We start from the raw sequence: 13,009 nt of genomic DNA on the forward strand, positions 1-13,009 counted from the left end.
CTAAGTGGATTTGAAGACGAAAGTTTAAATTATGTAATTTGATGTTATGGAGATGGTGGTGGAGAGCGTTGTCTTACACGTTGGTCCAAAATCTTCCATAGGTGTGAAACTGGGTTGAGATCTGGTGACTGTAAAGGCCGGAGCATCCTATTCACATCATGTTCATACACACCAAACCGTTCGGTGAGCCCTGGTGCACGGAAGCATCTGCATCTGATATGTTTCTCCACTCTTTTATTCAGGTTTCTCCTTCTGTGACAAAGTTTGCAGGTTTGAATACTTCTAAATCTCTTTTGAAAAGGTTCCCACATTGACTGTATACAGTAAAACTGTTATACAGTTTTAGAAAATATACATAAAGGCCATCTGAAAAATATTTGAAGCCATTTTTAGACATAGTTTGTTTCTTGAGTCTGAGGGATAGTAACCACAAGTACCCACACTGGCATCATATTCATGATCAGCATCATTTTTATGGAAACAAAGACATGAAAAGAAAAATGAAAATTTAAACATCCAAGCATGTGATATGATCAAAAGCTCCTGAACAGTGACTAAATGGACCTTGTGGTGAGATTGTTTTCGCAATAAAAACAAAACCTTTGAAATGCACGAGGAGAAAAAAAAAATTTAAACTTGCATTCAAAGTTCATATTGATCACAGGAAAAAGCTAGAAGGGCACTCAGAGAGCGCAGACCTCCGCCAAGGCCAATAGTCCAGCCTTCTATGATATGTAAATCTGCAAGTGTAACCACTATATGTCTGGATATATTTCCAAAACTATTACAATTACAGTATGTCAAAATATGGTTGTGCCTAGCTGAAGCCTCATCTCAGCTGTGCATTTATTATGCACTTTGTGCAGGTCGCAAAATCTGGAATTCCGGATTAATCAGGAAAAATCAGACCATTTGTTTCTACAGTGATGTTAGAGGTAGCTGTTATGTTTTGTTTTATGTTTATTCGCGGCACACCATTCATTTTAATTACAACGGGTTCGCGCATGCGCAACGAATTCAGTTCATTTTGCCATAGACACCGGTGTTACAATCGATCTCGCAATGTTAACGAAAGTGAAAAATAATTTGCATATCTGCTTTGTGATTCGGATCCGCTCTAAAATTGAATGGGTTTTTCCTTGGCCTACGCTACACCCGTCCACCAAGTTTCATGAAAATCGGGCCAGTAGCTTTTCCATAATCCTGCTGACAGACAGACAAACAGACTGAAAAACATCATCTGCTTGGCAGAGGTAATAATACTGTACATAGATATATTGGATCATCTTATTGTTTCACAAATTTAATAATTCGGCTGTTCAGCTAGTACTTGCCAAGCTATCATCAGCTTTACAAATTCCTAATTTAGTATGAAGTATTTGCTGTGTTGAATCACTTGGACTATTAATTAAATGTGACAATCACATGTGATCAATAGTCCTTAGCTTTCTTGTTTTTTGCTGACATTTAGGTGAAAGACTCATTAAGTTACATTAAATGCAAAAAATATGCAAATGTTGATTTTGTGAAGATGTGAGCGTTCTGTGTACAGCCAAAGCTTTTCCCCCATGAGTCAGTCATTACTCGCCCTGCTTTCATCAGGGGTTCCCCCTCTGTTATGAATTGGGTCTCTGTAATTAATATTATAAAGAGTCCGGTCTAGACCTGCTCGAAAAGTGCAATGAGATAACTTCTGTTATGAATTGGCGCTATATAAAGATTTAAAAAAACTAAATGTTTTTCAGTAAAAGGGGAAAAGGTTTTGATTTGTTCATTTAAATCCATGTATTTTTTTTTATTTAACAGTGCATCGTCAATAGCGCAGCTTGGTCCTCAGGTCTTCAGACAATTCCTATTTAAACAGTTTTATGTACGTGAGGCGAGCGGTCAAATAACTTTGACAAAGAGTCAAATTTTTCTGGAAGATTATGACAGGAGAATATTTTGACTGTTTACTAATATGACATTTATTGAAGTCTCAACCCAACCAGTGCCAAACCACAGCTATTATTTTTCAGCGTTTCTACCAACACATACGTCAATCTGAAAGCCATTTCCCATGTTAGAGAAATGTCACTAGGTGTTCCATCTAAATACCACAGCAGTATTCGGAGGCTGCTGCCGGTAATTGAGTTCAAGTAATGTGTTCCCAAGAGGGGCGCAGCGTACCAGACCGCATCCGCTATTATTCTATGCTTACTAAGAGGAAACTCTAAATACACATCATCAACGAGTCCCATCTTCATATTTGTGACGATAGGTGCAAAGTTCCCATGCTGAGGGTGTCAGCAATGATAACTTTTGTTTTCCTACGAAATGGACAGAATATCACTGATGACTCACTACGAGACTGCTCACATTTTGGCAATGCCAGTTAAGACTGAGCTACGCTACACAGGGGGCGACAGAAGCGGCTCGTGAAAAGGAAGGATCACACACCAAACTTTGATACTATAACATTCTCCCATTTGTCCAAAACTGCTTTAAAATTGAAACAGAAGCTACAGTTACAGATATTAACACGCAGCGGTGGTGGGCGGGGCATTCAAACATCCAGAATTTCTCAATGAGGGAGAAAATAGTAAATGTGTGTGTATATATATATATATATATATATATATATATATATATATATATATATATATATATATATATAAATAAGATGCCCTTCACTTTATTTGATTGTATGGATTGATTCAGGCATGTTGACATTTGCTTCCGTTTTATATGAGATTTATTCATTGTCTCTTGGGAGACATTTGTTTTGAAAGACAACAATGCACAATGAAACATTGTGCATTCATGACACAGGTGTGACAGTAAAACTGCAGACGGGGTTGTCTGGTCACTTTATATTCTGCAGTACATCAGCTTTCTGACAAATTCTTGAGGAAGCGGATGCACGAGCGAATAAAGCAGTGCTTGAATCTCTTGGGTCTGCACCTGTGGACACCGTAACGTCTCCTCCAGATGAAGTTCTGCAGCAACTTCTCCGGAGTGTAGCAAATGGAGTTTAGAATCTCTATTGATCTATTTACACATGAGTGGGAATCGATGTTTAAAATGACTTCTGATCCCGTCTTCTCTCTGACCTTTATTGCCTGTTGCCACGGTTACCATCAGATTTCATTATTAGTAAATCCTGGACTGCTGCACACTGTACAAACCCTGTCAAGCAAAGGCAGACTCTGTTTCAGAGCCCAGCAAGGTCTGTTACATGAGCAGCTCAGATTCTGTTCTGTCCATTATGGAATCTAAGAAACGAACCTGATTTGAGGGCAAAGTACGAGCTGGCTCAGTGACACTTAAAGCAACATTGATTGTTTTGGGGGGGGTTTTAATTCGGGGGCAGTGGAACAAGCTGTAAAACACTTTGGAACATTTTAGTGAACTAGCTACAATGACACTAAATGACATATGTGATATACAGTATGTCATTTAGTGCATTTAGTCCAGGTGCAGAAATATAATACAGCAGATCATTTTCAAAATACACAAATGAATGAGCAGCAGTTGGTATTACTTTTTAAAGACTCCTAATTGGCATTATTGCCTAACTTGTTTTATTCATGTGTCTGTACATAAAAGTGTTTACTGCATTAAGAATTCAAACAGCATACAGAATTGACCTGGTCTGAGGAAACCTTTTCATCCTTGACACCAATGTTACTGCACCTCTCCTCCCACTATGATATTTTTAAGTCACCAGTATCATCATAGTCGCCATCATTAAAACAACGCTCATAGAGAGCAGCCTGTCGGAAACACCTTACACTGTGATGTTCTCACTGGTTTACAGCCACTGTACAATTTTGTCAGAATCACTTTGAGAAAGATTTAGGTAAATATTGTATGCACAGGGGCTTTAAATGCGATTTAAATTTACTGAAAATTATACTTCGTAGCCCAGCTAAGATCTTACAGGTGCAGGACTTTAAAGTGCTTGGTTATGGCTATCAAACAAGCAGAAGTCATGCCAATAACAACAATAACAGAAAGCACAAAAAAAAGAACAGTGAAGCTAAAAATGTACACACGGCTGTCAAAATCAGTAGAGAATCTTGGCTCTGCTTTGGTGGTTTCACGGGTGTCGGTTACCTCAGCCTCAGCTAGATGCTGTTTGAACGTGACACGACTCATCAAGATGAATGACTTGTGTTCAGCGTAGAACCTTATCAACCGAGGGGTAGGACTAGCTATACGTCTCCTGCCACAAGACAAAAAGGTGCCTTACGTCCAGTTTCTTCAATAACTTTGCATCTCATCCTATATTGAATAGGTTAAATAGATTACAAACATTAGGAAAAAAAATTGCAAGTTGTTTTATCATATTCTACAAGAATGAATAGCTTTTTCTGAAGGTTATGAAACCCCAGGTGGAATAATGGAAAGCTGATGGACAAGTGGCATAATTTATAATGAGGGAATTGTTATACTGATGTATTTGCAGACATCAAGTCATCAAACTCCAAATAAAACCTGATATTTGCCTTCATTTAATAACAGTCATTGTCACTTGTCTTTGCACAGATGCAGCAGATGGTGAACTCTGATTCTCGGTTCACCAGCAGCCAACAGCCAATCGAAGCAGCGCTTGGACCCAGGAGCCAATCAGGCATGAGCCAGCAAAGTCAGTTGTCCACCATCAACCAATCCCAGCTGGGGCTGAGTGGGAACTCTGTTACCCATAATTCTCCCTCACCTCCTGGAAGTAAATCCGCCACACCATCTCCCTCCAGTTCAGCACATGAGGACGAGAATGATGACGGACTCAGGGTAAAACACACACACACACACACACACACACAAACTCCTCTCCTGTTTCTGTGAGTCACTGAGTCATATCTCGCTGGGCTGTAGCAGCCATTTGTGTTCTGCTGTGTATTTTTGTGTGTGTCTGTATGACTGGTGTGTATGTGTAGACAGTGGAGAGTTGTTATGTTAATGTTATGTGTCATAATAGACCCATTCTCCCTGCATATCAACTAGATGGAAATCAGCTCCCTCACTGTTAGGTGTCTCACACTGAAACAAGCACTCTGCACCAGACTGACTGTTCATATTCTGGGGAAATGAAACCATTACTGTACTGCTGAATATTTACCAACTCATTGGTTATGTATAGAAGTATGAGTTGTAGATGGGCAACATTATAAGCAAGTCTACGGGTAATGCTTGCTTCATGAAGGATGGGGAATAGGAAACAAATAGACATTGCTTATACCTTCACAATACACTCCTACACATCTAAACTATGGCTGCTTTTGTGAAGTGCAGTATTAGCTGTACTCACTTATATAGTTCAGTTATACTAGCCACTAGCCTTTAGTAATCAAAAGCAAATTCTATATTTGACAAGGCAGATTTATTCGTAGTCGAGTTTCTAATTCAGATTAAAGAGATAAAGATGGGGTTCATTTAAAGGCCCAGAAACCATATTTTTAAATTTTTCATTGGCTTCTCCCAATGAGTAATGGGATCCTACACGAACACAATTTTCTGCCAAAGTTAGAACAGTTTTGGTTATTGAACATGAGAGATTTCTGTATTTGTCTGTGTTCCTCTCACTGGTTTAAAGTGGGAGGTGCTTAGTTGGTAAAAGATGATGTCACATACTTCCATGCACCAATCAGAATTTAGCAACATTTCAGTCACAATCTGGTGACAGTTGTGGGTTTGTTGCTCATGTTCCCAGGCTACGGTCTGATATCTACAAATCTGATCAAACCACATCCATACAGTCCTGATGAAGATTAGCTGAGGTTTTGAGTGTTATTTAAGTGAATATGGAATGTCAAAAAACACGCTTTTGGTTGCAGAAACATCCATCAGTCAGCTGCTATATTTCTCCTCTTCTCATTTTTTGTTTCTTTAGATTTTTAAAATATATATATATATTCAAAGCTCCCGTTGTCACTGACATCAGCAATCCAATCCAATGAGGTCTAGGAGTCCACAATGAAGCTCCATGTTGCTATTGGTGGGCAACTGGAGCGTCTCAGTCTTTAGTCTATAGCTGAGCTATAGTTCAGCACGTATTACATTGATATAAAACATGAGTACATTACAGACACATTATCCCTATATATCTGAAAATAAAGGTGAGAATCAGGAGAATGTGCATGTCTCAGTGATCCAGGACATGGATATCTAGTTGTAGTAAGTTTAAAAGCAGTTTTTAATTTCATCATTCATTATTATCATTGGAAACTTTATTCTTCCTATTTATTGAATCATATGCTTGTCTTTAGACAAATTTTACATTTCTGCTTGGCCAGCTGAACGGCTGTGTACTGACTAAAAGAGTGGTTTAGCATTTAATTGGAATTAATTAATTGGTAATTAAGTGTACCAGCTGAACATTGCTCTATTTTATCAGTAATTAGTGCCAAATGACATGGTTAATTCGATTGTTTTTGCTATGTGGCTGGTGTAGACGCTGTTTGTGTGTAGCCTTGGCGATTTTTAACCACTCATCTGAGAGGCTTGATCAGTTCTGTTGACTGGTGGGGAGTTTCCCCATATTTGATCTCTGTGGTTGATTCATAGCTTGACATCCAACAAGGACGGTGGAGATCACACGTCAGTCATGTGAGAGTCAATTTTTAAAATGCCAGGTTAATGATGATAGAAGGGAAAATTACTCCTAAAAGAATTATAGCCTTTTAATGATATAGTCAATTTACTACACAGCACTCATACTGCCAAGCATGTTATTTTCATACTATGCGGAGTTAGCGTGTCACGAACGGTACATAGGCGAGACTAAACAGCCACTTCACAAAAGACTTTATCAGCACAGACGACACGCTAACTCCGGATTGCAGAGCGCCGTGCATTTGCATCTAAAAGCTACAAACCACACATTTGAAGACAGTGAGGTGAAGATTCTAAGTAGAGAGAAGAGTTGGTTTGAAAGAGGAGTCAAAGAACCATTTTTGTGAAAAAAGAAAACCCCTCTTTAAACAGAAATGGTGGTCTGAGATTCAACTTGCCAACCGTTTACCACAGTGTATTAACACCATGGTCAAGCCAGTCATATGCTAATAGGTGAAACTAGGCAGGGTAAACACTCAGGAAGACTCCTCCCTGAGGGCAGGGCCTAACCAAACCCAGAGTAGCTTAAATTTCTGAGTTCTCAGACCATTTTCACAATTGAGAATGACTTCCAGATGGGAGCCGAAACGTCTTGATTCTGAAAACAGTGTCCAGATGACTACGACTGAAACCTTTTCTACTATACTACTTTTAGTTTTATATACATTTTTGCCACAGAGCTAAACTCCATCCATCCCTCTGTCCATCCATATATTTGTCCGTCCACACTCCTTTCTTCATACCTACCTGTGTCCTACTCAACCTCCTTCTCCTCCTCTTAGCTGGGCAGTGGAGGAGAGAAGAGGCCAGCATCAGTGGACATCTCCAAGAAACTCAAAACACCAAAGAAGAAGAAGCGAAAGGACCCCAATGAGCCAGTGAAGCCAGTGTCTGCCTATGCCTTGTTCTTCAGGGACACCCAAGCCAACATCAAGGCCCAGAACCCCAACGCTACCTTCGGGGAGGTGTCAAAGATCGTGGCCTCCATGTGGGATGGCCTGGGAGAGGAACAGAAACAGGTAGATCCTCCCTCTTTAATTTAGCATGCCTATGTGCTTTTCTGCAAGCCCATCACTGTAATGCCTAATGATCCCTTGAATTTTCTTTTAGCACCACCATCAGGTTTACATTTTGGTACAAAGTGAAATATCTCAACAACTGTTGGATGGATTGCAATGAAATTTGGTTCATATATTCATGTTCCCCAGAGTAAGAATTGCAATAACTTTGGGGATTCCTTGAATATTCATCTAGCACCATCATCAGGTCAAATTGTCAATTTGTCCACTACTTGGAAAATGTGGTAGTTTATGACAAAATACCTAAAACTGTTATATATTCCCATTTGTGTTTAGTGCTAAGTAGCAAATGTTAACATGCTAACACGCTAAACTAAGGAGCTTTGAGCTAAATGCTAAACATCAGCATGTTAGCATTGTCATTCAGAGCATGCTGATGTTAGCATTTAGCTAAAAGCTCCCTGTGCCTTAGTACAGCCTCACAGAGAAGCTGTGAATGGCTGTAGACTCGTAGTCTTGTTTCAGAATTTTGGCAGATGATGCAAGAAAAGAAACCCCAGCTGGAAGAAATAACATGTTTAGCCCCGTCACTAAAACCATAAAGGAAGAGTGAGATGGACGGGCGAGTAGCTACATTGTCTTTGTGACAGGAATCAACAGTTTTGCAGGGAAACATCAGCTCTAACAATACCACTGAGACTACCAGTCATTACTGAGCTCGCAAAATTGGCATGTCAACTGAATTTAACAAAGTTCAGATTCAGAGAAGAGTTGTAGTAGCTGTCTTGGGAATTCATTATTGTGGTTATGTGTTATTAGATAACTGTGACAGCTGAGGGAAATACTGTGAGCCCCATGATGATTATACCTGAGTACATGTTACATTGTTATGATGAGTCAATGCAGCCAAAATTCTGAATGTCTCACAGCACGTTGTTGATTATTGACAGCTACAGTTCACTGAAGATTTTTCACATTAATATAGTAAACTGTTTCTAATGAGGTACTGCTAATTCAGTTGATTTGTAGACATTTTTTCAAATGCTGTGAACTGTAAAGGTTGATAGTTCAGTAGTGAAGTAAAATGTTTGTGTTTCAGGTATACAAGAAGAGGACAGAGACGGCTAAGAAGGAGTATCTGAAACAACTGGCTGCCTACAGAGCCAGTCTGGTCTCACAGGTGCTACACACACACACACACACACACACACACACACACACACAGTGATAATTCAAGTTATTGACATTTAGCTGATGCTTTACAGGAGAAAATGAGTCAATCTGAAACCTGCAAACTGATTGTCTGTTATACTTTTTCTTGTTCTCCAGAGTTACAATGATCCATCTGACATGAAGCCGCCCCACTCTTCCTCCACGGCTTCTTCTTCTACCTCAATGTTTACACCCAAACCTTCAGTCTACCCTGGCCACCCAGGCCAGCACCCTTCCTCCAGCTCACTCGCCCACCCTCACCCTCCCCCTCAGCACCCTGGCATGTACATGCCATACCCTCACCCGTCGCACCCTTCCCACGCCTCAAGCCCCGGCCTCGGCCCCCACCTGCGCCCTCCTCACAACCAGATCCACCCCCAGCTCCAGGCTCTGTCCTCCAGAGGGACTGTGCCGCGGCCCAGTGTCCCCCACCAGGGAGCGCTGTCCCTTGGCAGCATGGCGGCAGCATCCACCCCTCCTCTCCAGGTCAGCCCTCCCCTCCACAGCCAGGCACACCTGGGAGGGCTGCACAGTCCACACCATCAGCACCAGCAGCTCAGTGGACACTCACTGGGAATGACGCACTCACCTTCCTTCACACAGGTCAGTCACACACTGAGTGTACATCTTATAACTTAACATTTGGTTGATACATTGGTCTCCATCTGTTAGTTTACTTATTTGTTCAGTGATATTATTCAGTAAGTCGGACATGAAATCATAAAGGATAAATACCGTGAAAACCCCCCCAAAACAATAATGTGGTAGTCCGTTTCTAAGTACCTTGTGACTTCCCTACCCTGTCCATAGCACTCAGCCCCAAGCCCAAATATATAGTTTAACAGCTGCTCACTGTAGTTTTTATTAAACGGTACTCAAACAGGATGAAAAAGTGTTTGTTGGGGACTATTTCCAGCGGCGGATTAATCCACATGTGGTGCTCTAGTGAGTATTTGGGGCAGCAGGACAGTGTGTGTGGGATTGAGTCAAAACAAACTACAGTGTGTATGTGTGTGTGTGCGTGTGTGTGTGTGTGTTCATGGTAATGAAGGAACATGTCAGCCAGTGCAACAGTCTGGCTCAGGGATGTGTTTTAATAGTTTTTGGACAACAATGGAGCTCTATGGCACAGAGGAAGAAGATACATCAGGCTGTGATACACACACATAGTTCATTGTTGGTTTTGGTCTTTTCATGGGATTTGTTGACAATATGAATATATCTTCAATACATGTAGAATATTCACCAACCTTATCGTTTAAATACTACTGCTGAGATTTGGATCAAACTTGCCACTAGTCATATCTACCACAGTAGCTGCAGTACATGAAAGTTATTGCATATGTCCAGCCATCCATGCTCTGCAACCTTTTGAGATCATCAAATTATGCCATATTGGATTTTCCACCATTTTGAGTTTTTCTCCTGACATTTTAAGTTAAAAAAGAGCACAAAAAAATGTTTTTCAGGCAGAACAAGAAGAAAATCAATAAAAAAGCTTATATTTAGTCAGGCAAACTAATGGTTTGAAACACAGATCGCTTCTGACCTCACAGGGTAATGAAATAAAGGGGAACAGGGTCATAAAAAACCTTTTGGTGACTATTACAACACTCCATGTGAAACTGATTGAACACTTTGAGACTGAGATTGACTCTCAGTGACTACATGCCAAAAGAAGGAGATGCAAATAACCTTAGAAAATGTGTTTGTGTTAACATGACAGTTATGTTTCTCTGTAGGGCTTGGTTAATTCACTATTAATTCACTATTAAAATTCATTGACTTTCAGTACAAATAAATTGTGATGATGCAATCACATCATGGAAACATTTTACATAATTATTTTGTCCAAATTAATGATTCCAAGCAAATTATAATTAAAGAGTGATAAAATGAGTTATAAGGGTTTTGTTTTACACATTTAAAAAATTTTGATTGATGCAGTGTTATAACAGTGGTACACACATCAATTGGACTATTGTACATGTGATATTTCATACATTTTCATACATATTGTGTATATATCAATGCAGCAAAAATATTAATATTGTCCCAGTCTTTGATGCTATTGAATATTTATTGAATGCATCACAGGTGGGGAACAACATCAGCTGTGCCCCAATCATACATACTAACTGTATACAGTATACTATATGCTGATCTTTACCTTCCACATGCTTCACCTCTTCATACTGAGAGAAAATGATGCAATGTGCCGTCGGATGCCAATTTAAAATGTTTTACTAGCGACTTCATTTTTTGTTTTGTAGCTTTCTGTAGCTGTCTCACCACCATTCACTATTTACTATTTTCATTTTTTGCTGTGGCTCCTCCATTTCCTTTCTGCATTGTATTGTTGGAAAATAGTGTACATCAACAGCTCACTCAAAAATCAACCATCTTTTTGTACGTAATAATTTTGTTACTCCTCCAATGGGAACACTTTAGTTTGGAATTGGATCACAGCTATTGTTTCCTCAGTAGTCTTCAATTTGTACTTTCCTCTATGGGTCATCAAACCATTTCTAAGACACACACACACACACACACACACACAGTCAGTCTCCCCATTTCCTCGAGCTAACAGCATCTTGCTGATTTAAAGTCTGCACGGAGGTGGATGGAGACAGATGAATATATCAGCAGATGAGACAAAACACACACACACAAACAGGGGAAATGAGGTGGGTGCTGGAATGGAAGCGTTTCCTCGTGGATGGCAGTACTGAACAGACCAGAACTGTATTGAATTGAAAACTGATAATAAATCCAGCCTATCCTAGTTGCATTAATCCTAATTATTATCCAGTCGTACTGAACTTTGCTGCTGGATTAGATGACCTCTGTTTGTCGATGTCTGCCTGTGTGATAACATACAGACTTTTGGTTGAATTTCGGTCCGACTTGACTACGTCTGTCCCTGTCTACCTATCTCATGTAATACTGTCAGTCAGTCAGTCAGTCAGTCAGTCTATCAATCAGCCCCTCTGCCAGGTTTCTCACTGTCAGCTGGTCAGTTGATAGTCACTCTATCAAGACATGAGGAGGAAGAAGACAAGTGGCTGTGATGTGAATTTGAGTTAAGACAATGCAAGACATGATAGTGCGAGTGTCTCGTCCAAGCAGTTAAAAATGCGGGGCTGCCACGGAGTCTCACTTCCCATTTTACACCCCTGTTTATAGTGCACTTTTAAATCCCACACTTCCATAATCCCCCTTTCTCTCGCCTCCATTTTGCTTATTTTAAGCAAAAAAAAAAAGAGAAAGAGCAAACCAAAAAAGACAAAATGAAGGGGAAAAGGAGAGGACACAGTGACAGAGCTCGAAACTTTTTTTTCTTTGAGTGAAGAGTGAGAAATGATGGGGGAAGGGAGAAAGAGAGAGAGGGGAGAGAGAGAGAGACAAAAGAGGCAGATGGGGTCTTTGTGAAGGAGTGAAGGAGAAGAATTTGCTCAACAATGGATGAATAGGTGAGGTAGAGGAGGAGAGGGGGAGGAGAGGGGGAGAACCCAACCACCTGCTGTCCTCCTCTTTCTCCTCTTTCACTCTCAACACTCGGATTAACTTCCCTTTCATCCTCTCTCTCTCTCACTCACACACAAACACACACTCCTGCACTTTGTCACTGCACTCGCTTATTTTTCCCTCTTTCAATCTCTCTCTCCTCCCTCAAGTATCTTTTGGTTAGAGGCATGCTCACCTCCTTTTCCTTCTCCTCATCCCCCTCTTTCCCTGCTTCCTCCTCTCCTCTTACCTTTTCATCTCCTCTTCACTCGTCCACAGCTCTCCTCCTCCCTCTCTCCCTGGCAGATGATAAAATCAGCAAGACACTCAAAACTGTAATTACTGCTGATAAACCTGTGACTGATATCTGTCTCCTTTTCACTTCAGTTGCATTCATTCATATCCCTGTTAATCAGAAACTGTTTTACCAAAGACGTGCTAAAGGTTGGTTTGCTAAACCCATCAGCTGTCTATGGACTAATTCAGGTTGAAGTGGATGTAAACAAGCCATCATTACTGCGATGGCATCTCACATTCATACCTGCGCAATAACACTGTGATGGATGTAAAGGATTTCACTTTTTAACCACCTTTGCCAAGAAATATGACCTGTTGCATGTGAAAATATTATTTCAATTAAAATATATTTATATAGCGTCAATTCATAAGTGCAA

The 13,009-nt window shown here is 40.3% G+C and overlaps 1 protein-coding gene across 2 annotated transcripts in view; it reads left to right on the plus strand.

Moving 5' to 3' along the window:
- tox (thymocyte selection-associated high mobility group box) overlaps positions 1-13,009 on the plus strand; it is a 59,705-nt gene that overhangs the window by 42,839 nt on the left and 3,857 nt on the right. For both annotated transcript variants that reach the window (XM_044219333.1, XM_044219334.1), the window contains exons 5-8: positions 4,531-4,776; positions 7,380-7,616; positions 8,716-8,796; positions 8,946-9,431. In XM_044219333.1, the coding sequence (XP_044075268.1) occupies positions 4,531-4,776; positions 7,380-7,616; positions 8,716-8,796; positions 8,946-9,431 (1,050 nt within the window). The remainder of the gene's footprint in view (positions 1-4,530; positions 4,777-7,379; positions 7,617-8,715; positions 8,797-8,945; positions 9,432-13,009) is intronic.

Source organism: Siniperca chuatsi, linkage group LG13 (assembly GCF_020085105.1).
Source record: "Siniperca chuatsi isolate FFG_IHB_CAS linkage group LG13, ASM2008510v1, whole genome shotgun sequence".
Taxonomy (NCBI): domain Eukaryota; kingdom Metazoa; phylum Chordata; class Actinopteri; order Centrarchiformes; family Sinipercidae; genus Siniperca; species Siniperca chuatsi.